Raw genomic sequence first — 26,943 nt, 5'->3', positions numbered from 1 at the left:
GTGTCTGTAGTGAAGCGAATCTGTTTTGAATCGCCACACCAATCCCAGGGTCATCTCCTGGGCTTCTCCCGGGATTGTAGCCATCCAGGTCTCGCTGCTGGCTGCCTTGTCCTCGGAGGAGAGGCTGCGCAGTACTTGCGGATCGCTGCTGGCCCACTGCCTGAGATCAAAGCCGCCTTTGATCAATGAGGCGCGGAGTTTAATCAGGAGAGCCTCGGCTTCTTCCTGGGTTGAAAGGCTTTGTAGACAGTTGTCTACGTCGAAGCTGTTCTTTACGCTGTGTCGGACCTCTTCGTCCGCTGCTGGGTCCTCTGCTACATGTTTCTATAGTGCAAATGTAGCACAGCAGGGGCTGCACGTCGTTCCGAAGGGGAGGACTTCCCATTGGTAGATGGCTGGGTGCTCATCTCCTGGCTTCTCTCTCCATAGGAACCGTAACAGGGGCTTGTCCTCCTCTACTAATCTCACCTGCAGGAACATTCCTTTAATGTCCCCGCTGATGGCCACCTTTTCCTGGCGGAAGCGGAGTAGAACGCCGAGTAGGGAGGGGCCGAGTGTGGGACCGGGCAGTAACTCTTTATTCAGATTTTGGGATCCGATCTGGTAGCTGCAGTTAAATACTATGCGGTCTTTACCGTTGTGATGGACCTTGTGGTGAGGCACGTACCACGATTCAGTGGTCTGGTCAGCCTCTTTAATGTCCATCTTTGTGACGTGTCCCGCTGTGATGAGCTTCTCAATCTCAGCGCGGTATACACTCTCTTGGGCGGGGTTCTTGGCTAAGCGCCGCTCCGTGTTCAGCAGGTACCGTTCTGTGGCGTCTGTCTTGGCGTGGAAAGTAGGCATTCCTTCTCGCCGCAGGAGTGGCGTGGCGTATCTCAACACGCCGTTGACCGGGACTCTCTTGGTCCCTGTCTCGAGGAGGTGAATGGCGTAAATGTCATCTTTAGAGCGAATGTCTTTCTTTCCGTTCTTAAAGGGCATTTGTTCCAAGGTCCATAACCGCTCTACGTGTTTCAGGAGTGCGGTTTCTCCCTCTGTGACTCGGGAGTGGAGACATCTAGTGGCTGTACTTCGGTTGAGAGATTTGGCGAGCGGGCCTTGGAGAGTCCATCCCAAACGGGTCTCGACTGCTGCAGGACAGCCTCGGGGTCCGGTATGAACCCGGTCTATCGGGACAATGAGGTCTGCATGGTCGGAGCCTATCAACAGGGTCGGCATAGCATTGTCTATGAGCGGGATCGGTAACTTGCGCAGATGTGCATATTTCTCCATCAGCTTGGCGACGGGGTATGTGTACCGCGACAGTCCTATTTCTTGGCTGGTGAAAGCATCTGTAATCTGGTACCGTCGCTCAGGCTGGCCGCTTGCTGCGATAGAGAATGAGACATTCTCGCCCTTTATCGTCTTCAAATCTCGTCTTATTGTCCGAATTGTCATTTGGGTTTCGCTTCCCCGCAGCCCTAGCTGGGCCGCAGCGGAGGCGAGCAGAAGGGTCTTCTCTGACCCGTCATCGAGGACGGCGTAAGTGTCCAGGACTTTATTCTGGTAGCTTAGTGTCACACGCACTACTTTTAGGAGTACTCGGGCTCCACTGCTGCTGGCGGGATCGATGTACATGACGCTCGCTTTGCTGCTGGATGGTGCGGGTGAAGGGCGCCGTCTGTTACTGTCGTGAAGTATGTCCAGATGGGCTCCATCGCACTTGGTGCACCTTTTCTTTAAGCGGCATTCGGCTGCCATGTGTGAGCGCGCACAGCGAAAGCAGCGCTTGTTGGACTTTATCCATTGACTTGCTTCCTCCGCGTTCAGCTTGGGGAAGGAGTCACATTGCGCTAGCCAGTGTTCTTTCTCACAGTAGGGGCACACTATCTTCCACTTCTCCGTTCTGGAGGGGGTACTGTGGCTCCTGCTGCTCGGTACTGACTCCGATTGGTGCATCACAGTCACCGATCTTCTTCCATCATTTAGTCGTCTGGTTCCTTCTCTGGAGCCAGGGGTGCTCCGTCCGAATGTATCTAGCCGTAGGCTGCTGACTTCTCTCGCCAGGAAGTCCGCTAGATCGAGGAGGTTCGGTTCGGGGCCATTCGGGTCTCGGTGGTCTCTCTGCCGCCTAAAACGCTCCTGTCGAGCGGGCGGCAGCTTCTCCAAGATCCTTTCCACATTTGAGTTGGCGTAAAGTTCATGCCTCCCCTTCTCTCTCTGCGCTCCCAACATCCCTACCAGGGACTGCACTCTGATGGACAGGTCGTCCAGTGCTCGATTGTCTATTGCTGGGGGTAAGCGGTCGATGTGTCGGATCTCCTGGATCACGTAATCCCATATGCGCCCATACCTCTGGTCCAATGCTACCAGCGCTGCTGTGTATGGGGTGGTGGAAGTCGCGTAGGCGAGCGCTATATTATGTGCGCGGGGTACCTTTAAGTGCTTCAGTAGGATGGCGTATTTGTGGCGTTCATCCAATACATCCACCAACATGGTCTCCAGACACATGCGGAGTTCGGTATACTGGGCCCGGTTCTCTTGGGTGAAGTCGGGTACCATAGGCGTGCCAATGTATGACGCTGACTGTGGATACATCGGCGAGCGTTGGGGGAGAGGCCTCCTAGGCGAGTCTCCTCCCGCTCCTTGGTATGGGCTGGTACCGGCAGTGTACCATGGCCCGCTTGTCCAGGTGCTGTTCCTCGGTGCGGGTCGTGCGTCGTGCTCACCCGGGTATAGAGTCGGGGGTCTGTAGCGCAGCTCCGCGGGAGTATAGCCTGGGCTGTACCGGACCTCCTGGTCCGGTAGAGTACTGTGCTGTCGTCGGGCGTGGTTCTCCTCCTCTTCCTCTTCGTCTTCAGTTAGGTCATCCAGTGCTTGTAGTCTCTGGTTTAGCCTCTCCACAGGATATGCTGCTCCTTCCCGGTTGCTAGGTCTCGCTTGGACCGGTGGGGGGAGGTGGTCTGTGGGGGGTATAGACCTCGTCTGTTGGTCAAGTTCAGGGTTGTTTACTCGGCTAGGGGATGCCGCCCTGGAGGTGTGTCTAGACGAGTTCCTGGAGCCTCTGGCGGAGGGAGAGGGTGTTGTCCGTCTGATCAGCTGTTCTATTAGTTGCGCTTGCTGTCTGTCGCGCTCTGCGTCCCGTAGAGCACCAGCAGCTGCTCGCTGGCTGTCTGCTCGGTCTCGGGCCACATTCTCTTCCCTCTGAATGCGTCTTATTTCTAGACGTATATGCTCTTCTTCGCTCCGCTGCTGGATCTGCAGTCGGTCGCGTTCAGCAGCGGCGTTCAGGCTGATGAGGAAGGCCTGCTGTAGGGTCCTCTCTGCCTCGCTGGGAGAAGGCGGTTGTATAGGGGAGCCTTCCCTCGGGGTACTCCTTGCGGAGCCTTGGAGCTCTATCTCCACGGTGCTCTCCCCGTCTTCTTCCGTGCTGAGTTCTGTCTCGGTAGCGTTGTATTCCTCCCGGGACTCATCGGGGACTACTTCTTCAGTACTGGCGGGGTGTGAAGTCATGTCTGGTTCCCACTGGTCCCCACCGTGAACTTGGTCAGTTACATTAGAACCCGTAGGGGCCTCTATGGTCGGGGTAGTCTGGGCGTTGGGGTTAGACATACTTTTACTTTCTAGTTTTACCGCGTTTACTGTTAGTAGAAGACTAGGTTGTTGACTGACAGCGTAAGCCTCTAAGTACTGAGGGAGCCGTCGTTCGCGCTGCGGGCGTTGGTTAGGAGGATCGTTTCGTGGAGTGTTCATCATAGGCCATTTCAATATTAATAACACTATATTAATATTACACTGAGGTGAGACGTGAAGCGGCCTCGTCTTGCAGAGCGCCTCCTCACCTTGCGTCCTCTCCAGGGGGGGGGGTTCCCAACACACGGCTGTGTCGGGGGTCTTTATCCATGGAATAATCAACGTATACAAAGCATAATCCGTGCCTGGGAAGGCGGGCTGTCGTCGGTAGAATAATCCGGTATACAGGTCCACTCGCTCGTCGGCTCTGGGGCTCCTCGGGTGCAATCTCACATGGGGTCGATCATCCTGGATAAGCAGCCAGTTTTCTGCCCGAAACGATGGGGTACTGACTACGGTAGTATTCTCACCGCACGAAGCACTATATATTAACAGACTATTATTAGCTTAATAGACTACGTCCAACTCGACGATATAGTGCCAAATATGACTATTCAAATATTAATATACACGATGTCTCAATACCGATGGTAGGCCGAACTTGGCCTTACTCCCACACGTGGCGTCGCGGGGAGGCTTTACGTCTGTGACTCTATTGGAGGGTAAGAAACTGGACTGAAAAGGAAGTCCTACTTTAGTAGCGCAGTATATATACGCACTATGAACAAATAGTCCCATTAGTGGTGCGGTAGCCAGATTCCTACGCGGAACTAGGACTTGTTCGTACATGTTGAGCGGTACGTTTGAACTGGGTCTGGGGGGTATGGCAGCCTGGCACCAAGGTCTCGACCAATAGTAGAATGGAGACTATTATGGGATGTTCAGTAGGCTAGAATGGATATTCAATGCATATTGTACAAGGAATATACAAGGGATATCAGGGAATATTAGAGAATATACAAATACAATTAAATATATATATATAAATAAATATATATATTCGGTTTAATCTGGCCCTTCACAACAGTAACAGTAAGAAGCATTTTGGATAACAGTATTCTGTACTTCTGTATGACAACAATGTATGCCTTTCAAATGTTAAATGATAAATGATTAAATGATACACACTGAAATCTACGCTCTCTCATCCTGCTTTCCACAACGCGACAATGTTTTTAAACAGCAGCTCTGTCATTATAATAATAATGCAGGACCTGTTGCAGAGGTCTTTATTCGGCATGCAACGACACTCAATGTTTTTAGTGGTACACACAGCGGTTAGTTTAGCACACACACCGGAACACACGCATGCATTGTCTTTTTAGGATCGCTGATGCGATTTGTCTCTGCGATTAACCCATCCCGTCGTCCTTCCCCCCCAAGGGCAGCCGGGAGCAGACAGGCATCAACGTGAGCCGCGCCAGGGGACCAATCCAAGTGCTCCTGTCCGTCTTCGTCAAGGACGCCACAGCGTTAGCGATCTGTTGTTGTGCATGTTTTTCCATTGGGTTTATCTTATCGGGGGGGAAACCCTTGCGAGCACGGGGAGAACATGCAAACTCCACACAGAAAGGCCTGGGAGATACCCCACCTGGGTACCTGGCATCATGGAAACCTGGTCCCCAAGCGGGAATCGAACCCTGGACCTTCTTGCTGTGAGGCGACAGTGTTAACCACTACACCACCGTGCCGCTATGAAGTGGGAAAGGTGAGCCGTATTGTATATTAGTACATTGCATAGTATATTGTATGGTAACTCAGTTACTTCTATTCTTAACATTTGAAAGGCATACATTGTTGTCATACAGAAGTACAGAATACTTTTATCCAAAATGCTTCTTACTGTTACTGTTAGAGACGCCGCCGTGAGCGTCGCCACAGCAGGGCGCAGCGGCAAGCCTGGCGCTGCCGCGGGGGCGTGCCGCGGCGTGTCACGTGGCCGTCGCGGCCAATCAGGCGAACCCCGAAACCGAAATCCGACTAAATCCGTTGCGGAAGTGATACACGCTGCCAGGTCAGGACCTGCTGTGAGGCATCTATTTCTCAAACTAGAAACTCTTGTCTTCTTTCTTAGTTGTGCACTTGGGCCTCCCACTTCTCTTTCTACTCTGATTAGAGGCTGTTTGTGCTGTTCTCTGAAGGGAGTAGTACACACTGTTGTAGGAAATGTTCAGTTTCTTGGCAATTTCTCACATGGAATAGCCTTCATTTCTAAGAACAAGAATAGACTGTCGAGTTTCATTGATTGATTGATTGATTGATTGAAAACTTTATTAACAGATTGCAGAATGGGTACAATATACAGTACAGCTCAATACACACAATTGTTAAGGGGATGCAGACCAGAGAAAGACTTTCGTCTTGTTTACATCAGGGTCCCCCATTTTCAATTCATCAGGAAAGTCATTCATATGAAAGTTCTCTTTTTCTGGCCATTTTGAGAGTATAATCGAACCCACAAATGTGATGCTCCAGATACTCAACTAGCTCAAAGGAAGGCCAGTTTTATAGCTTCTCTAACCAGCAAACCCGTTTTCAGCTGTGCTAACGTAATTGCACAAGGGTTTTCAAGTGTTTTCTAATCATCCATTAGCTTTCTAACGCGATTAGCAAACACAATGTACCATTAGAACACTGGAGTGATGGTTGCTGGAAATGGGCCTCTACACCTATGTAGATATTCCATTAAAAACCAGACGTTTGCAGCTACGGTAGTCGTGTACATCCTCTGGCCTGTTTGTAGAACTGAACTGCCCTGTGTTGTTGTCTTGTTGACAACAAAGCTAAACCCGCGTCACAGTCCAGTCGCAATACTACAATTCAGCCACTGGGTGGCGGCGCTGAGCGGTCCTCTCTGGAGACTATTGGAGCTAGAGCACGGTGCAGTACTCAAGTCTAACGGCGAGAGGCAGTGTCGCTACTAGCCTGCCGAAAAACAAAAACCGGAAGAAGACGACGACGCGACGACGCGGAAGTTATGCTGAGGAGCTAACGTTAGCTTGTTGTATCGCTAGCTTTGCCTTTTTATATCAACTATTCTTCACTATTCTGGGGAGCTAACGACCCGACGCAGCCGACGAGCTACAGGCCCATTGCCTTGACATCTAATATTTGCAAGGTAATGGAGAGGCTGACTCATGTGCTCGAGAGGAGAGGGTTTAGGAGAGGAAAGGGAGAAACACAATGGCTGCAGTGCTGAGGTGGGGAGATGAGGTTAGGACGCTCAGAGTAACAGGGAGTCAGTCTGTGTTCTTTGATATAGAGAAAGCATATTATGACATGATGTGGAGGGAGGGCTTATTAATAAAACTGCATTCTTTGGGGATAGGAGGGAGGGTTTTTAACTGGGTGAGGAGTTTTCTTACGGATAGGAAGATTCAGGTTAAAGTGGGGCTCAGGTCCAGGTGAGTAATGGAACCCCGCAGGGGAGTGTGATGTATTTGGAGGGGTAGTGGGGGGGGGGGGGGGGGGGTCTGCATCCCCTTAACAATTGTATGTATTGAACTGTACTGAACCCATTCTGCAATCTGTTAATACAGTTATCAATCAATAGGAAGATCCCTGTTTGCGGATGATGGCGCTTTGTGGAAGAGGGGGATGAGTTTAGAGTATGGGGTATGCAAGGTTCAGGAAGCAATAGATAGTGTAGAGCAGTGGGGGTTAGATTGGGGATGTAGGTTCTCGGTGGAAAAGACGAAGACCATGTTCTTTACAAGGAAGAGGGTGCAGGAAGGCCTCAAGCTTAGGCTGTATGGGCAGGAGCTAGAGAGGGTTTAGCCCCTTTCGTGACTTTCGGTTTGCAAGCCTGTGGCTTTTGTGACCGGAGTCACTTGCCCACCCGCCCCGATCACCCAGTAGCGAAACGACCAAGCGTCGTCAAGGGGCTCGCGGTGTGTCAAGAATACATCAGATCTGAATTTCAAAGATACCCAGCGTACAATATGGGTCTAACACAGCTTCACGATGGGGTCTGGAAGCTCGGAGTTGCTAATAAACAGTTTAAAACATTGTTACTCGACGAGTGGTATTTACAGACCGAACGTCCATCTCCGCCGTTGGTGTCACAGCGCATGCGCACCATGCCGCGTTCACGTTACTGGGAAGAAGCGGAAGAACCAGAGGACATCTCGTTGCTACAACTAGGAAGCCTTCACGCTTTGACTCTATATATATCTATGGATGAAACGCCCACATCCATACTTCCGCAATTCGTGACGCGAAGTGGGAGATATGGGGTCTATAAAAGAATCCCATATGTCCTAGTAGGAATTACCACTAGGAGGCTGACGTGAATGGTTTTTCCCAGTCGGAAACTGGTTCTTCCGCTTCTTCCCAGTAACGTGAACGCGGCATGGTGCGCATGCGCTGTGACACCAACGGCGGAGATGGACGTTCGGTCTGTAAATACCACTCGTCGAGTAACAATGTTTTAAACTGTTTATTAGCAACTCCGAGCTTCCAGACCCTATCGTGAAGCTGTGTTAGACCCATATTGTACGCTGGGTATCTTTGAAATTCAGATCTGATGTATTCTTGACACACCGCGAGCCCCTTGACGACGCTTGGTCGTTTCGCTACTGGGTGATCGGGGCGGGTGGGCAAGTGACTCCGGTCACAAAAGCCACAGGCTTGCAAACCGAAAGTCACGAAAGGGGCTAGAGAGGGTTGTAACATTCAAATACCTAGGGGTTGTCTTTGACTCCCATCTCACTTGGGAGGGTCATGTGAAGAGGATAGGGGAAAGGGGGACAAAGGTGTTGAGTGTAATGAAGTGCTTGGCTGGTGGGGACTGGTCAACAAACTGGTCTTGACCTGACTCCTAGAACCCACCTCACCCCTGCCCACTTTGACAACCTAGGATGGCTTAGAGTAGACGCCAGAGTACAGCAACTTGCAATGGGCCTGGTCTACAAGATACACTATATGACTAAGGTACCCATGTACATGTCAAAATACTTCCCAAAGGTCAGTGAATACCACGATCACAACACCAGAGGGAGCTCCACAAATCATGTTAAACCCAGAGGTGGATTGGAGGATGATGGAAGTGAAGAGGTCAGGGGAGAGGGTGGAGTTGGTTAGCGCCTGTGAGGGACTGATGCGTGAGTCGTATGGGGAATATACGGCGGTATATACAGATGGGTCGAAGGATCCGGAGACTGGGGTGACAGGGTTTGGAGTGGTGGTCCCAGGGAGGGGCGTGGCGGTAAGCAGGAGGACTACGAACGGTCTGGGTGTGTACACGGTTGAGATGGTGGCTGTGCTGGTGGCACTGAGGTGGGTGGAGCATGCACGGGTGGGGAGGGTGGTGATATGTAGTGACTCATCATCGTCAGTGTTGGCTAGCCTGAGGTCTTTTCGCTCCAGTAGCTGGCAGGATTTGCTATATGAGGTCCTGATGAATGTGACTAGGTGTGTGAGCCAAGGGAAAGAGGTGAGGTTTTTGTGGGTCCCGGCGCACGTAGGAGTGAGGGGAAATGAGGCTGCGGATGATTTGGCTAAGGGGGCCTTGAGGAAGGGGTCAGTGGAAATGCAGGTCAGGATCAGTAAGGCCGATGCGAAGGGGTTGATTTGGGAGAGGGCAGTTCAGGTGTGGCAGGAGAGGTGGGAGGGGGGGGGTGAAAGGGCGTCACTTCTTCCAGGTCCAGTGTAGTGTTAGGGGTCGAGAGGGGGGTGTATGAGAGATAGGAGGGAGGAATTAGTGTGGATGAGGTTGAGACTAGGGCACTGTGGGTTTAATAAAACCCTGAAGCTGGTTGGGAAGCATCAGAGTGGGCTCTGTGAGGGGTGTGGAGGAATCAGTGGGGCATGTACTGTTGGAGTGTAGGGCTTATGCTGTGCAGAGGAGGGAGATGGAGGGAAGGTTGAGGGAGATGGGGGTTGGGGATGACGGAAATACTGAGTGGGGGAGGGGGAGATAAGGCGAAGGTGGTGATGGGGTTTTTGAGAAGTGTGGGGCTGTATGATAGGGTGTGAGGGACAGGGTCAGAGTTGGAATTTAGATAGAAAAGCTTACACATGATGCATAGAGAGTGGGGTATATAGTATAGTGTAGATGGAGGTTGACGGGGATGGGGAATAGTGTGGTTGTAGGAAGTTGTTTTGTAGGTTAGGTAGTTAGCGTCGGGGTTAGAGAGGGGAGACTGGCCCGATCCCCTGGTCGGTAGGTGGCGGTAATGCCCCAAACAGTTGGTGGCCGACCGCCGTAAAACCCCAATAAGAAGAAGAAGAAGCTTCTGGGGAGCTAACATACATCCACGGAGCTAACGTTAGCTTATTGTATCGCTAGCTTTGCCTTTTCATACAACCATTCTTCACTATTCTTCCAGTATGGCCGCATTGCAGACGCTGAGGACCCTGGTCAACGAGCGGCTGAACTTGGCTGCTCAGGAGATATTCGGGGTCTTTACTGAAACCATCACACAGTATGAAGAGGAGATCCAGCGCCAGAGAGACCTGTTGAACCTGGTCTTCAAACCAACAGTCAAGTTACTCAAAGCAGCAGGTTGGTGAAGTCTGGTATTTAATCATTCTAGCGAACGTTGACTGTCGTGTTCCCTGATATTCATTCATATTGTAGTAGTACTGTAAATAAATAACCCCATGAAAGGTTTATTATTTTTAGAGTAATTACCTGCTTAATATTTGTGATGTTACTAGTTTCAATGTGTTGGATGGTTTTTATAGAGATCTGTGTCAATTAATTGTATTATTAGAATTGACAGAAGCCTATGTGTGTATGTGACTTTCATTTATTTAAATCCATGTCGCCGTGTTGCGAGGCAACAGTGTTTACGCTACGTCACTTTCTTTTTGACAGTTTGACAGTTCAGTTCAAGACAAGAAATACGCTCAACAAGGTTTAATGGACCCGTATGAGGACATAGCTCTTACGGTGGGAATTTGATTGTTTAAAAGGAATGTAATACTATGTAAAAAGATAAATTAAACAGTGATTTTACCAGCAGTAAGTTGTCAGCCACTCAATATACGGGGATCCGTTACAAGTACGTACATAACTATTTTTATAACTGTGATGAAAACTCGACAAACTACATTCGTGCAGTCAGTGTGACCACAGAATGTTTTAAAATGGCAGCGAGTGATTGATTGATTGACAACTGCAGAATGGGTACAATACAGTAAGGCTCAATACACACAATTGTTAAGGGGATGCAGACCAGAGAAAGACTTTTGTCTTGTTTACATCAGGGTCCCCCATTTTCAATTCATCATAACATATATGACATACATGACATACAGGTAGACTTAGCCCCTTTCGTGACTGCTGATGCACGCCTTGCTTTGAATACAGCAGTCACTTGCTCGACCTTACTAGCCATAGGAACATTCACCCTGAAGCAGAGGTGGGACCAAGTCATTGTTTTGCAAGTCTCAAGTCAGTCGCAAGTCTTGGTACTCACAAGTCCCAAGTCAAGACAGGCAAGTCCCAAGTCGAGTCCCAAGTCAAGACTGACAAGTCCCAAGTCGAGTCCAAAGTCCTAACCTTTAAGTTTCGAGTCCTAAACGAGTCATTAATACGCGTTTCACCAAAAAGTTTCATTACCAACTTGTTGGCAAAACATAATCTAATTTCTATAAATGTAATAATATTCAGAATCAGTCTTACAACTAGATACAATTGGGCAGCAAGAGCTGCTTGAAAACCAGTTCAGAAGTATATTGAGCTGGCCCACCCCACCCCCTCACCTATCCACCCCACTCACCATTGACATAGATACAGTGAGGAACCTCTTCCGGAGGCTGGATAAGGGCAAGGCAGCAGGCCCGGATAACATCTCACCTGCCTGCCTCAGCTATTGTTCTGACCAGCTAGCACCAGTCTACACTGGCATTTTCACCACCTCACTCCAGCAAATGCAGATCCCAGCCCTCTTCAAACAATCCATCATCATCCCCATACCCAAGAAAGGAAAAATATCTAGCCTTAATGACTATAGACCCGTGGCCTTGACGGCAGTAGCCATGAAGGTGCTGGAACGCATAGTCCTGTCAGTTTTAAAAACACTCACATCCCCCCTGATGGACCCTCTACAATTCGCCTATCGCACAAACCGGTCTACTGATGATGCAGTCAACCTGGCACTGCACTACACCCTCCAGCATCTGGAGACCAAAAACAGTTACGCCCGGATACTCTTTATTGACTTCAGCAGTGCCTTCAACACCATCGACCCCCTCATACTGTTCCAAACCCTGACCAACATGAACATTGCCCCCTCCCTCTGTTTCTGGTTGCTGGACACATTGAAGGGCCGCAAACAGGTAGTCCGCTACAACAACCTCACCTCTCTCCCTCTGACCACCAACATTGGGGTACCACAGGGGTGTGTTCTCTCCCCGTGGCCTTTTTCCCTCTACACAAACAACCTCCGTTCAGCATCCCCCTCAGTCAAAACGCTTAAATACGCGGACGACACCACCATCCTAGGGCTGATCTACAACAACAAGGAGGATGACTACCGGCTGGAGGTGGAGCGGACACTTACATGGTGCAAAGAACAACCTGATACTCAACGAAAGCAAGACCGTTGAACTCATTATTGACTTTCGCAAAATCACACCCACCAAAACACCCATGCTCATCAATAACCAACCCATTTCAGCCACAGACACATTTAAATACTTAGGAACACACATCAGCAACAAACTCAACTGGGATCATCACACCACTCATCTACTTAAAACAGCCAACCAAAGATTATTTCACTTAAGACAACTCAGGAAGTACAAGGTTAGGAAAACGTTAATGATACAATTTTACACAGCCATCATACAAAACATCATTTCACTCTCCATCACTGTTTGGTACGGCAACACACCCAAACACACACTACACAGACTAGACAGGATCATCATTAGGGCATCCAAAATCATTAACTGCACACTCCCCACCCTGGACTCCATACACAAACATCACACCATCACACGCGCACACAAAATCATCAGTGACCCCCTGCACCCAGCTCATCACCTCTTCCAACACCTCCCCTCTGGTAGGAGGTTCAGGTCACTGGGCAGCCGTACAGTCAGGTTTAACAACAGTTTCTTTCCCAAGGCCATACAATTACTCAACTCCAACTCATCCTAATTTCACCCCCTGCTGTTATGTTCTGTATGTATGTTATGTTTATGTTGATGTTATGTCATGTTCCATGTGGTGTATTGTCGCAGCTACCACCTGCACCGTGCTCAAATTCCACCGGCCTGGCCGTGTGGCAATAAAAGAAACTTGAAACTTGAACTTGAGAGAAAAAAATTATAAGGATCACCATATCCATTTTAAAGGTAGGATAACAATAACCAACATATTGTCTTCCCACTTGGACCAATCATTTATTTAACGTCTGCCTGCCCTGTATATACAGTCTAATGAGTCTATGGCACATGATCCATAATAGCAGACCTTGGTTCAACTAACTAGTCTACCTTAACCCTTTATCAATTTTGGGGTATAAAAAATCTGTACTGAAATGACGAGGCATCTCTGCATTTCATATATTAGGTAGTTTATTAGGTATTAGAATTAGGTAGGGCCTAATTCGTGTGCGAGTTCTCTCTCTCTCTTGGATAAAATAACAAACTCAGCAAGGCCAACGGCTTCTCTGTTACAGTGGGTGACAATATTGTCACAAGGAAAGATGAAATTACCTACCTGGGTTCCATCCTGTGACAAAATGGCAACCAATGTAATAAAAAAAAGTCAACCAACGAACTCGATTCTTATACCGGATCTCCTCACTGGTAAACAAGAATACCTTGAAGACTAACAGGAGCACTCATTCAAGGGTATTACGACTATGCTTGTACCTCATGGTACCAAAGCACCTCAAAGGCACTAAAAACAAGATTACAAACATCACAAAACAAACTGGTCAGAATACTGCTTGACCTTACCCCTGCCCATTTTGACAACCTAGGATGGCTTAGAGTACAGAGTACATCAACTTGCAATGGGCCTGGTCTACAAGATACACTACCACCTTGTACATGTCAAAATACTTCCCAAAGGTCAGTGAATTCCAGGACCACAACACCAGAGGGAGTTCCACAAATCATGTTCAACCCAGATTCGTCTCAAACAAGGGACTAAACACGTTTCGCAATTATGCCACAACAATGTGGAACGCCCACAGCTGTAAAATAATGTAAATCCCTACCCTCCTTCAAAACCGCTCTCAAATAGCACCTACGGGTGGCTGCAATTAAAAACTGGCCCCTGTAAATGTCCAACCCCCCCACCCAACCCCCTCCAATGTAGTTTCTTCCCCTTCGAATGTAGTATATATTTCTGTTTCTTATGATCTATGTCTCTTATACAGTACTGTATACTTGTATGTCATAAATGTCTTGATAAAACAGTACTGTATAGCTGTATGTCATAAGTGTCATGATGAATTGAAAATGTGGGACCCTGATGTAAACAAGATGAAAGTCTTTCTCTGGTCTGCATCCCCTTAACCCTTTGATCGCCGGGGTTAAATTCATAATTTACCATCCCTCGCCAGCTCTATTTGTCTATGGAGAAGTTCCCCTTCTTTGCAGGGCTATAACTTTTTAAATTGTATTGCTAAATTGACATTATTATGGCCCATTCAATGTCCTATATCTATTGTTCAGGGTGTAGCAATGTTATACTTTTTCATTCACATATTCGTACTAAAATACGGTCTAAAGTATAAGTATGTTTTTATCGTTTTCTGCAGCTTTCTCCAGAACTTGATTTATAGCCCTAAATGCATTATATTGATGATCAAATACAGTTTGATAGCGATCGGTGCCAGATAAAAAATTTCAACTGCACGTACTTCTAGAAGTTACTACGTATGATCTGATGTTGACCGGATGGGCGGGGAGTCGTTTATAATTCCGTAGGCATCGTTATATCATTCATCTAGTGTGGGTGATATGATCATTAGAGCAGTTAGTATAGAAGACATTAGAAAATAACACTGAAACTCACCGTAGCTTCCTCTCGCCGTTGGGAGATGAGCGTGGAACAGAATTTTTTCCATTATGGGATGTAGAAATACCCGATCCATTTCCAGGTTGTATAATAGTATATACGTCCAAATCATGTTGTTTATCGAGTTATTGGCAACGGATCGCTATGTATTGTGTCGAGCTCGAGTCCCGGGACCTATAGCGAGTGATCGGACCAAATTGAAATGAGCACCAGCTTCTACCTCCTGTTTCTTCCATGGGCGATCGGCCACCAGATGGCGCTCTTGAACCGTTAGAGAGTTGACAGGGGCTCACAGGTACATATAATGTCTCCGGGGGAGAAATATGATTTCGATCACAGATTTTTGAAATATTGATATCAAAGACGTGTTACGGCGTCTTCGGCAGAATGAGCATGGCGGGGAATGACGAGTTTCGGCGTCTCCAGCGATTAAAGGGTTAACAATTGTGTGTATTGAGCTGTACTGTATTGTACCCATTCTGCAATCTTACAATTTTCAATCAATCAATTTTTTTAAGGAGCAGCATTAATGTTAGGCTTTCATCAAGCGAGACTAGGGTTGGGCGATATGGCAAAAAATCATATCGCGATAATGATATGATAATGTTATCATATTTCTCGATATCGATTATTATGTTAAGTAAAAAAGAAAATGATTTTTTTTTTTTTTTTTTTAAGACAACAGATGTATGTTTATTTTGCAGCAATTCTTTGTTGTTGCCGCCATCTTTAGTGTTACATCCCCTCACACTCAGTTCTCAGGCTACAGCTGGTTTAAAATAGAGATGTTCCGATACCATTTTTCCCTTTCCGATCCGATTCCGATACCTAAGCTTTGGGTATCGGCCAATACCGATATTTATCCGATACCAGTGCATTAAAAAAAATTATATAAATTATATATATTTTTTTTTTTTTTACAGATACTGTTATACTGTTTTTTAGTAATAACTAGAACGTATGGTATTTATTCAACAACAGGTGATTGTATAGATTTGTATTAGTATCATTAATCAATGAGTATGGGCTGCAGCACTGCAGATATACCCTACTCCAATGATCCACACGGACATTAAACGGTGTTGCACTCGCTACTCAGTGGCTCTGCAGATATACCCTATTCAGTCTGTAAGCTAGTGGCAGATAGAACGTTCATGTTGTGATTTTTGATGCAAAATAAATATTCAACATTCTCTTTTGAAACTCCGCCTCAGACTCTTATCCTTTGGCACTTGCTGTACTTTGCTTGCAGGTCTGCAGCCATTATTGCTGGATTATAAATAGCACCAACTTTAGACACGGTAACGTTATCAAGCTAAGCTAACTGACCTAGCTCGTCTTCCCGCATTGACATTTGATAACGTTAGTAATAGTCAGCTAACGCTGGTCCGTAGCTACTTAACTTAAATACAATTGCATTATTGTTGATAGACGGTCACGGACAGTGTTAGGTCCTGGAGAAAGGACAGGCGATCATCTGATTTGATGTAACGTTAAAGCGGATGTTGTTCCAACTAGCTATCTTTCCAGCTAATGCTATCATAACACCAGCCAAACACATCCCGATTCCCGTCCGAGCTCCCCGTCACACCGCACTGTCGGGGACAATGGAATTTAAGAAAGTGTATCTGCTGTTAAAATGACACAGCATCACACTTTAAAACATGTTCATTTTATAATCCTCACTCTCCGCAGGACTCTGCAGGAGATAAATTACATCATGGGATCGGAGGCTAGAATTTACGTGTACTCGCCGATACCGATACCAGCATTTTAGGCAGTATCGGCGGCATTTCCGATACTGGTATCGGTATCGGAACAACTCTAGTTTAAAAGCTAAAGTAAACCGGCTTCTCTGCTGGCTGTGGCTCCAGGGGAGTTGAACAGTTCTGGCTCTGCTAGTTTATTTTCGATCTTTTGGCGCTTTTTTGGTGGACAAACCACTGCACATGTGCACCGTGACTCGTGACTGAAGTCTAGCTCTGCTAGCACACATAGCCTACTGTGTACAGACGGTTTCAAACTGTATTTTAAATTAGAAAGCAAACAAAATAAATGGACAAGAGAAAAATAAATCTCAATTTGGTCAGTATTGTCATTTGGACAAGCAAAGCCATTACTTTAAGTTGCAGGCAAGAAAGACAAGTCTGTCCACTGTCTCTGGTTTTAAAACTGCCCTGTTGCAGGTCACAAAAAAAACGATTTTTCGATATATATTCTTTTTTCAATATTCGATATCGATTATTAAAATATATCGCGATATTTATCGTTATATCGCCCAGCCCTAAGCGAGACATTGCTGATTGTTTATAAACCAAGTTACATATCGTTATTTATGCAGCTTCAAATGTAGTTGGAAGTTGTTGCGTCTCCATCTGATTTTCTGCAATTCGTTTTTTGTTGACCACCACATCGTTTTTATAAGCAAACGAAGCAATATTTGGTATAATTTCCCACTGGATCCGTTGTTCTTAACGTTGAATGAATGAATTAATGAAAACTTTATTAACAGATTGCAGAATGGGTACAGTACAGCTCAATACATACAATTGTTAAGGGGATGCAGACCAGAGAAAGACTTTCGTCTTGTTTACATCAGGGTCCCCCATTTTCAATTCATCGTAACTTACTTCTTCTCTGGCGCAAATTGATTGGATGCTGTGGATTGTTTCAAACAAAGTGGGCAGAAGATATGATCTTTGAGCCAAGACACAAATTACATTTAACTAAAACGATCTTTTCTTTGGCTCGACAAAAGAGAAATTGACTTGTGACAATATCCATCTGTAAAAACGCGACTAGTGGGGGCTGCCATGACGGTCAAATAGTAAACACCCCACAGCACAGCGTGTCTCCGCGAGTAGGGTCCAGCTGCAGCGCCGGAGAATCCTCTCAAGGGGCAAGCCTGTGGCACCCACGAACCTACTACTTTCTATATAGCAGCTGGGAGGTGCGCTGTTTTAAGTGAGCGACGAGCGTGTGTTATTGGATTGATTGATTGAACATCCGAGCTGCTTCTATAGAAAGAAGGTTCGTGGCTGCCACAGGATTGCCCAGTGAGAGGATTCTCCGGCGCTGCAGCTGGACCCTATTGGTCTCAGACCGGAGAGGAGAACTGCGCTGCAGCTCGCTACCAATCTACATAAAAATAACGCAGTAACTAACGAACCATTCAGTATTTAATATAACTTATCTTTGGGCATGGGGGAAGCCAAGGTATCAAGTCTTCTCAAGTCAAAAGGCTCAAGTCCAAGTGAAGTCACAAGTCATTGGTATTAAAGTCGAAGTCAAAGTCTTTTTTGATTTGGTCAAGTCAAGTCCAAAGTCATCAAATTCGTGACTCGAGTGACTCGAGTCCAAGTCATGTGACTCGAGTCCACACCTCTGCCCTGAAGCACTGGTTATTTACGGACGGTTAGTTCTAATTTTATCACAGAGAAATGTCAAAGGTACTCACAGTTGCACGGGGGTTTCACACACAAAACCGGGGTGGTTTGAAAGCTCAGCGTTGCTAATAAACATTTAAAATCATTTTTATAAATGAGTAAAAATCACTGAGCTAGCCTTGCGTCAAAATGGCGTACTCTTGTTCTTCCGCATTGTGACTTGCCGGATCGCTGTGATTGGCTTCTTCTCTTCTTCTGCTTTGTCACATGCCTGGTGCGCCCAGCAATCACAGCGCAGTGATTTTTACTTTTTTTTATAAAAATTTGAACTAACCGTTCGTAAATAACCAGTGCTTCAGGGTGAATGTTCCTATGGCTAGTAAGGTCGAGCAAGTGACTGCTGTATTCAAAGCAAGGCATGCATCAGCAGTAACGAAAGGGACTAAGGTAGACAGTACTGCTACATCTATACATTTATGACATACCAGATCTACAAATATACAGTACTGTTTATGATACAAATAGAGTCTAAAAAGAGAGTATATACATTTGAGGGGGAAGAAACTGTACATTGGAGGAGGTTGGGTCGGTGGGGTGGGGGGGGGTGGTTAGGTGGGGTGGGAAACTGTACATTGGAGGAGGCGGGGGGGGGGGGTTGTTAGGTGGGGTGGGAAACTGTACATTGGAGGAGGTTGGGTCGGTGGGGTGGGGGGGTTGGGTAGGCGGGGTGGGAAACTGTACATTGGAGGGGGTTGGGTTTGGACATTTACAGGGGCCAGTTTCGAATAGTCTCCTGTAGGTGCTCTTTGAGAGTGGTTTTGAAAGTGGGTAGTGATTCACATTCCTTTACAGCTGTGGGTAGGGCCTTCCACATTGATGTGGCATAATTGCGAAACGTGTTTAGTCCCTTGTTTTAGCCGAATCTGGGTTTAACATGATTTGTGGAGCTCCCTCTGGTGTTGTGGTCGTGGTATTCACTGACTTTTGGGAAGTATTTCGACATGTACATGGGTACCTTAGTGGTGTAGTGTATCTTGTAGACCAGGCCCATTCCAAGTTGCTGTACTCTGTTGTCTACTCTAAGCCATCCTAGGTTGTCAAAGTGGGCAGGGGTGAGGTGGGGTAACTAAGTGCATTTATAAGGGGTGTCATGGCCAGCGTCTCCGGTGATCCGGTGGGTTAGGTAATAATCACGATAAAGAGAATAGAACTCGCACACTCATATGCTCCAGAATACACTTTTAATTTATAACGTTTCATCAGGTCCATGAGGAGTAGACGAGAAGAGTATATGAGAATGCGGGTTCTATTCTCTTAACCAGACCTGGGCATTGTACGGCCCGTTCACATGCACAATATACGCTTACCTAGGATTTGACTTGATTCAACAACAAAGCAGTCGGGGCAATGGCAAGCCGAAAACTGTCGAAAGTGTTTTTTTTCACAACTGAGGTAGGTAGATTACATTTTTTTTATTTGCAATTAATTTCAAGGCAACTAGGCAGCAACAATCTCGAACACATGAAAACCCTGAAAGAAGTCAAACCATCAGCTGATCACCGGCACAGGTACTCATCCATGTTAGGAGCACTGCATGATGAATTTTCAAGGCGTTTTCAAGATTTCAAAAAGGTTGAGGATGAAATGCAGCTGGTTTCCTCTCCCTTTACCTGCAGTGTTGATAGTGCACTCACTGATGTTCATCTTGAACTCATTGACCTGCAGTCTGATTCACTACTGAAAGAGCACTTTAAGTCACTGCTAGAGTTCTACTCTGCTCTCAAGGAGGAGAACTTTCCAAACATGAGGAGACATGCTCAGAAGATGTTGGTTCTCTTTGGATCCACCTATATGTGAACAGACATTCTCAGTCATGACGTTTACCAAGTCCAGGTACAGATTCTCTCTCACTGATGAACATCTGTCAGCTGTGCTTCACATCTCCACCTCAGACATGCAACCTGACTTTGATGGACTTGTTAAAGCTCAACAGAGACTGGATTTATCACACTGAATGAAAATAAAAGAGCTGAAAAATACTAAAATGTGGAAATATAACAAGTGAAATGGGACACTTGGAATGTATAATCCTGTGATTTATTGTGGATATTTACTGTTAATGCTTGTGTGTCTAGTTTTATGTCATGTCAAAAATAAAATAAAAAAATGTGTTCACAAAAAAAAACAATGAAATGCATGCTCAATTGGATTCAGGTCAGGTTATTGATTTGGCCATTGCATAACATTCCACTTCTTTGCCTTAAAAAACTCTTTGGTAGCTTTCGCAGTATGCTTCGGAGCATTGTCCATCTGCACTGTGAAGCGCTGTCCAATGAGCTTTGGAGCATTTGGCTGAATATGAGCAGACAATATTGCCCCAAACAAAAAAGCAGAATGCATCCTGCTGCTTTTGTCAGCAGTCAAATCATCAATAAATACAAGGGAACCAGTTACATTGGCAGCCATACATGCCCATGCCATAACACTATAACACCATGCTTCACTGATGAGGTGGTATGCTTTGGATCATGAACAGTTACTTTCCTTCTCCATATCATTCTGGTACAAGTTGATCTTTGTCTAATCTGTCCATAGGATGTTGTTCCACAACTTTACAGGCTTTTTAAGATGTTTTTTCTGGCAAAGTCTAATCTGGTCTTCTCGTTTTTGAGGCTCGCCAATGATTTACATCTTGTGGTGAACCCTCTGTATTCACTTTTATTCTCTTCGTTGTTGACTTTGACACAGATACACCTACCACCTCCTGGAGTGTGTTCTTGATCTGGCTGTTGTGATTATTATTTTTTCAAATGAAAGCTGAAAGTCTGCACTTAAAGCATATCTTGATTGTTTCATTTCAAATCCATTGTGGTGGTGTACAGAGCCAAAATTACGAGAATTGTATTGATGTCCAACCCTTTATGGACCTATCTTCTTCTCTGACTCATAATATTGGTGTGTTCCTTTTAACTCTTTCAGTGCCACGCCTGGTTTTCCGTTTTACTTGCTGAATGCCACCATCGGCGCCAATGTTAACGTTAATATCGCCTAATCTATGTTTTAAATTATGGCTGTGTCTAATCTGCCCTTCGCATTATCAAAGACTATTTTCCAGTCAGTGCTGTGAAGGCAGATTGTTTTTTTATCGCGTCGTTTCCGTTTCAGAGCAGTTAGAAAAGCCCCCGTTTTGATATAAAAAACAGCTCATTCTGGAGCATTCTATGAAAATCGTCTTTTAGTGGAATATTCCACAACGTTGATATTCGTCTGCCTTTTTATGAATCGTTTTCAAATAAACGCTAGATGATCAATATTATACGTGCACGCAAGCACATTACGGCCGCGCACTGATAATCGCTCCGTTGATTTCCTCACAGACTTTTACAGTGAAACCGAAAGAAGACATTTCACAAAACAGCTTATAACTTCATCAAACTTACTCCGATTATCCTACCACTGATAACATAGAGTCCTTACCTGACATCAGATGGTATCCAACTGGTATATTCCAATTCCTGATCACCATTTGAAAAAATCGATACGTGTATGGATCCAACGCGACACTGTAGATCTCCATGATCCGCGGGGATCTGAGGCTCCAGAATGAACTGTGGTAACCCCGGCTGGATCAGTGAACTGGAAAATGTGGAGTACCGGATTTTTTTCCCCATTCATTTTCATTGAGTCCATTCCAAAATCACTTATGTCATCTGGGAGACGACAGGGGGCGCTTTTTTCCACAGTGATCACCGGCGCAGCTCGGCTATACTCGGGTAGGCTCGGGTGATGCAATAATTTTTCAGATCGCAAAAAAAAAAAATTCCGAGAAATCTCGTGAGTGGCACGCAACCACCTATAAAAAAAACCCGAGAAATCTCGTGAGTGGCACTGAAAGAGTTAAACATGTAACTCTATATAAAGAATGTTTCCCCCCACAATCTTCTACAGCTATTTTTACAATAAAATGTTCTGCTCTTCTCTCCAGAACCCCCACAGCTCTCTGCCTGTCTAAAGGAGGGTCCATCTGAGCAGCAGGAGAGGAGCACCACTATGCACCAGGAGGAGCCAGGGCCTCCACAGGTTAAAAAAGAACCAGAGGAACTCTGGACCAGTCAGCAGGGAGAGCAGCTTCAAGGTCTGGAGGAGGCTGACATCATCAAGTTCACATTCATTCCTGTCCCTGTGAAGAAACACGATGAAGAGAAACCTCGGTCCTCATGGTTTAACCAAACCCAGAATGAGGAAGGCAGTGAAGCTGAGCCTCTAGCCGGCATCTCAACTGAACAGATGGAATCAGAACCTGATAGCGAGGACTGTGGAGTGTCAGATCAGTTATCCGGTTTAAACCCACAGACATCAAAGACCAAAGGGAAAGGACAAAGCTTTTCTGTTGACAACCAGTTGGTCTACGGATCTACAGAATCGTCAGGACCTTGCTGTAAAGTGTGCGGAAAATCTTTTACCAATAAGGTTTCCTTGAATAAGCACGTTCGAGTTCATCCAAGTGATTGTGGCTTGTGTGGAAAACACCTGGAGTCTGAAGAGAGCTTAAAGCTTCACCGAGAAGCTCACAGCACATGTAGCGTTTGTGGTAAAATATTTCCTTGTATCGCGAATCTGGAAAGACACCTGAGAACTCACACCGGAGAGAAACTGTTTAGTTGCGAGGTTTGTGGAAAAGGATTCAGTCAGAAGGCGGTCCTGAAGACACACATGAGAACTCACACCGGAGAGAAACTGTTTAGTTGGCTAAAGGAGGGTCCCTCTGAGCAGCAGGAGAGGCGCACACGTCTGGACCGGGAGGAGAGGAGCACCAGTCTGGGACAGGAAAAGCCAGGGCCTCCACAGGTTAAAAAAGAACCAGAGGAACTCCGGACAAGTCAGCAGGGAGAGCAGCTTCAAGGTCTGGAGGAGGCTGACATCATCAAGTTCACATTCATCCCTGTCCCTGTGAAGAGTGAACATGATGAAGAGAAACCTCAGTCCTCATGGTTTAACCAAACCCAGAATGAGGAAGGCAGAGAAGCTGAGCCTCTAGCCGGCATGTCAACTGAACAGATGGAAACAGAATCTGACAGAGAGGACTGTGTAATATCAGAACCTGATAGCGAGGACTGTGGAGTGTCAGATCAGTTATCCGGTTTAAACCCACAGACATCAAAGACCGAAGGGAAAGGACAAAGCTTTTCTGTTGACAACCTCTACAGATCTACAGAATCGTCAGGACCTTGCTGTAAAGTGTGCGGAAAAACTTTTCCCAACAAGGTTTCCTTGAATAGGCACGTTCGAGTTCATCCAAGTGATTGTGGCTTGTGTGGAAAACATCTGGACTCTGAAGAGAGCTTAAAGCTTCACAGAGAAGCTCACAGCACATGTAGCATTTGTGGTAAAATATTTTCTTGTATCTCAAATCTGGAAAGACACATGAGAACTCACACCGGAGAGAAACTGTTTAGTTGCGAGGTTTGTGGGAAAGGATTCAGTCAAAAGGCGGTCCTGAAGACGCACATGATGAGCCATACCGGGGAGAAACCATTCTTCTGCGCATTTTGTGGAACACGATTTCGCCAGAAGGAAGCTCTGAAGAAACACATGATCACTCACACCGGAGAGAAGAAATTTCGTTGCACGGTCTGCGGGAAACTGTTTAGCCGTAAGGCCGTTCTGGTGAGACACATGAAAGCGCACACGGGAGAGAAACCATTTGACTGCCCGGTTTGTTGTGAGACATTTAGAAGGAAGGACCACATGCAGGCTCACATGTTAATCCACACAGGTGAGAAACCATACACCTGCAGCGTCTGCGGGCAAAGCTTCCGCCACTTAACCACCTTCAATAGGCATAAATGTCAAAGCGGAGAGTCGGCCAGTGAGTTGTTGCTGTTCGGCTTGGGTGATGGCGAGCACCAGGCCAGAGAGTGGACCGGTGAGTTGCCGCTCATTGCATTGGGCGACAATTTTGCGATGGTGTCGGACATCGATGGTTATTGACGGCCGTCATCATGCAGGAAAACATGGTGATTTGAGGAAGTGATGTCTCGTTTATTTTCACTAGCCTGTTGCATGTGTTGATTGCATAACAAAGAGCTTTAAAGGGATATTTAACTTCAGTAGAACTTCTTCTACAGTCTTGCCTCTATCTAAAGTAATCTACTAGTAAACTAGTGACCACCGCTGTCCCTGTCGTCTGCTGTCAACACCACTATTCCTCCCAAGTGTCAGGCTCCTCATTCACTTCTATTCATTTTGAGGACCAAGTCTAAATATCATACTTCTGATGTATAAACAAACTATACAATGGCTGGGTGGCGCAGCGGACATTGCACTCGTCACCAACGCAAGAGACACCGGGTTCAGCTGTCGGCGTTGCCTCCGGCTTGGGTCGGCCGTCATACTAACTCATTGGCAGAGTTAGCGGGTGGAAGTCGATGGGTGGTAATCTGGACGTTGTGGACAGCGACTCCTACAGGTCGGTTGGGGGACGAGGAGAGATTTATAGATGAAGCAGTAGCTACCAGTGGAGAGTCCTATGCAAGTGTAGACGTCCAATTCAGAAGTGAGTAGAGGGTACGATGATGTGTAGGGGGCTTACAACCAGTGATGGATCTCAATGCCCCACGGCAGACAGTGTCTAACAAGTGAAGAGAGTGTGCAGATGCATCCTTGTACAGAACATCACCGTAATCTAAAGAAGGTGGCAGCAACAAGACATACTTATTTCTAAAAAAGAAGCCTAACTTTGATTTCTTAAAAAGGCAGTCAAGTGTTTATAGGTGGACACAACTTCCATAGAATTCCCTTGTTCCGATGAAATTAAGAACTGCTGGGACCTTCTTTCTGTTGGAAAAGAACATGACTTTGGTTTTGTCTGCGTTCAACACCAGTCTAAGACGAAGCAGGTTAGACCGAAGGGCATTGAAAGCAGACTGCAGACATTCAAAAGCAGAGACAACTGTGCAACAATATAAAACTCATCAGCATAAAGATGTACTGAAGCATTTATATCACTGAGTTCTAATGAGGACCGGTGAGGTTGAGATATGTAACTGGTAATGGGCTTTACAAATAAACTTGATATCCATTATGTGTTTTGTAGTGTTCTGTTCACTTTCCCGATGGCAAATTTACCAGAATATGTTATCAAGACAGTGTCAACGGTGCATAACATTCAGCCACTAGATGTCGCACTATGCACCAGCATGTTATGTATCCAATCGGGTGCATTCCACATGGAGAAATGGGAAGTAGGGAGGGGATACATGCACGCAACATGTAAACAACATTAATTTTGTACCCGCAATTGTTATTAATTATTGAATTAATCAATAATTTTGGGAGAAAGCAATACTTTTTTTCTGCACCTTTCTAAAAGCTCTGTTGGATGTATTATTATAAAAATAATTACTCTACATAAAAATTGTCTCTATAGCACCTTTAAACATCCCATGAAGTGAAATCTTTCTGCCATTTTACTCCTTTAGTTCTACACCTATATCATTGCATTTAGCTACAATCAAGGCAATTAGTAGAGACGGTAAGTTGAATAGTAATACCAATACAAATAATACGGCTTCTGTAATCAATAATAAATAAATACAAAATAAACTATCAAATACAAATTTAATTTAAAGAATATGATCTTCAATTTACAATATTTTATCAACATTTCCTCAGCAGAATCCATGTGCATTACTTTCAGGGACTGGCAGTACATCTACAATTGTGAAATGATTTTTCGTGAATGTAATTTTATAAAAAGCTTTGTATAATGATTGTGTTTATCATTCACCTGTCCAGTTTACCTTTCATTATCATCACTTACACTAGTACCTCTACATTTGACTGGTAAGAAACATACAGTCCTTCATATCAGCAGCCATCAGGTGGACACACGGACTGCTGCCAGCAGCTGGAGAACTAACGGCTGCAGAACTTGAGGACTATCAGGAGTGTCTGACCACCAACACCTGCACAGGCTATAACATATGGCATATTTCAAGACAGTTGGGGTACAGACCCTCACCTGCACCTTGTGGATACTGTTTATTCTTCTCATAATTTTATATTCAGTTGATTATATTGTTTACACAGGTTATTTCTCTCATATCTTTATATTCAGATTTGATTGCCTATATTTCTTTCTTCCATTACCCTGCCCATACCTGTACCTCCACTCCCCCATGCTGCTATGATGCCTGAATTTACCCAAGGGATCAATAAAGGAATATAATATATTTTCTTATCTTGTTTTTTGTATGTACATTACACATACTATTTTTGTAGTTATTTTTCTTCCAGCATGGCTGCCTGTTAGCAGTGGTAAAAGAAATTGCCTAATTTCTGTGCAGTAGTATTAGTAGTAAAAACACTGGAAACGAACAATACTATTGTTCCACTGTAACAAGATCCAAGTTTCAAGTTTCTTTAATAGTTGTCATACAGAAGTACAGAATACTTTCATACAAAATGCTTCTTACTGTTACGCTCCAGAGACTGTGCTAGACAAGATAGTATCAAATAACATAGTATAGCAGTAATAAGACCAAATGATTATGATGTTTTTGTTGATATGTTTCTTGTGATAACGGCTGCAGTGGCTACTTTTGAGTTGTATATTGTTAAGATATTGTGTCAGCATAAAATCAAATCAAAACATTTGAATTTACTCATACAGTATGTACACCCTCTGGCGGCCTGTTTGTAGAACTGCCCTGTGGCGTTGAGTCGACAAAGAGAATGAAGTCTAAAAAATAGCGCATCGCCGTCAGTCGCAATACTACAATTCAGCCACTGGGTGGCGGCGCTGAGCGGTCCACTCTGGATACTATTGGAGATAGAGCACGTTGCAGTACTCAAGTCTAACGGCGAGAGGCAGTGTCGCTACTAGGTTGCCGGAAAAAAAACAGAAGAAGACGACGCGGAAGCTAACGCACATCCACGGAGCTAACGTTAGCT

The 26,943-nt window shown here is 45.7% G+C and overlaps 1 protein-coding gene across 1 annotated transcript; it reads left to right on the top strand.

The window, feature by feature from the left end:
• Positions 1-6,619: 6,619 nt before the first annotated feature.
• On the top strand, positions 6,620-25,819 carry LOC311228554 (uncharacterized protein). The gene is made up of 3 exons (XM_084314452.1): positions 6,620-6,733; positions 9,945-10,120; positions 21,974-25,819. The coding sequence occupies exons 2-3, from the start codon at positions 9,946-9,948 to the stop codon at positions 23,977-23,979; spliced, it is 2,181 nt and encodes a 726-aa protein (XP_084170578.1). The 5' UTR covers positions 6,620-6,733; position 9,945; the 3' UTR covers positions 23,980-25,819.
• Positions 25,820-26,943: the final 1,124 nt, after the last annotated feature.

Source organism: Notolepis coatsorum (assembly GCF_963971535.1).
Source record: "Notolepis coatsorum genome assembly, chromosome: 1".
NCBI lineage: Eukaryota > Metazoa > Chordata > Actinopteri > Aulopiformes > Paralepididae > Notolepis > Notolepis coatsorum.
Note: the sequence above shows the minus strand (reverse complement) of the source record. Positions and strands in the feature narration are given on the sequence as shown.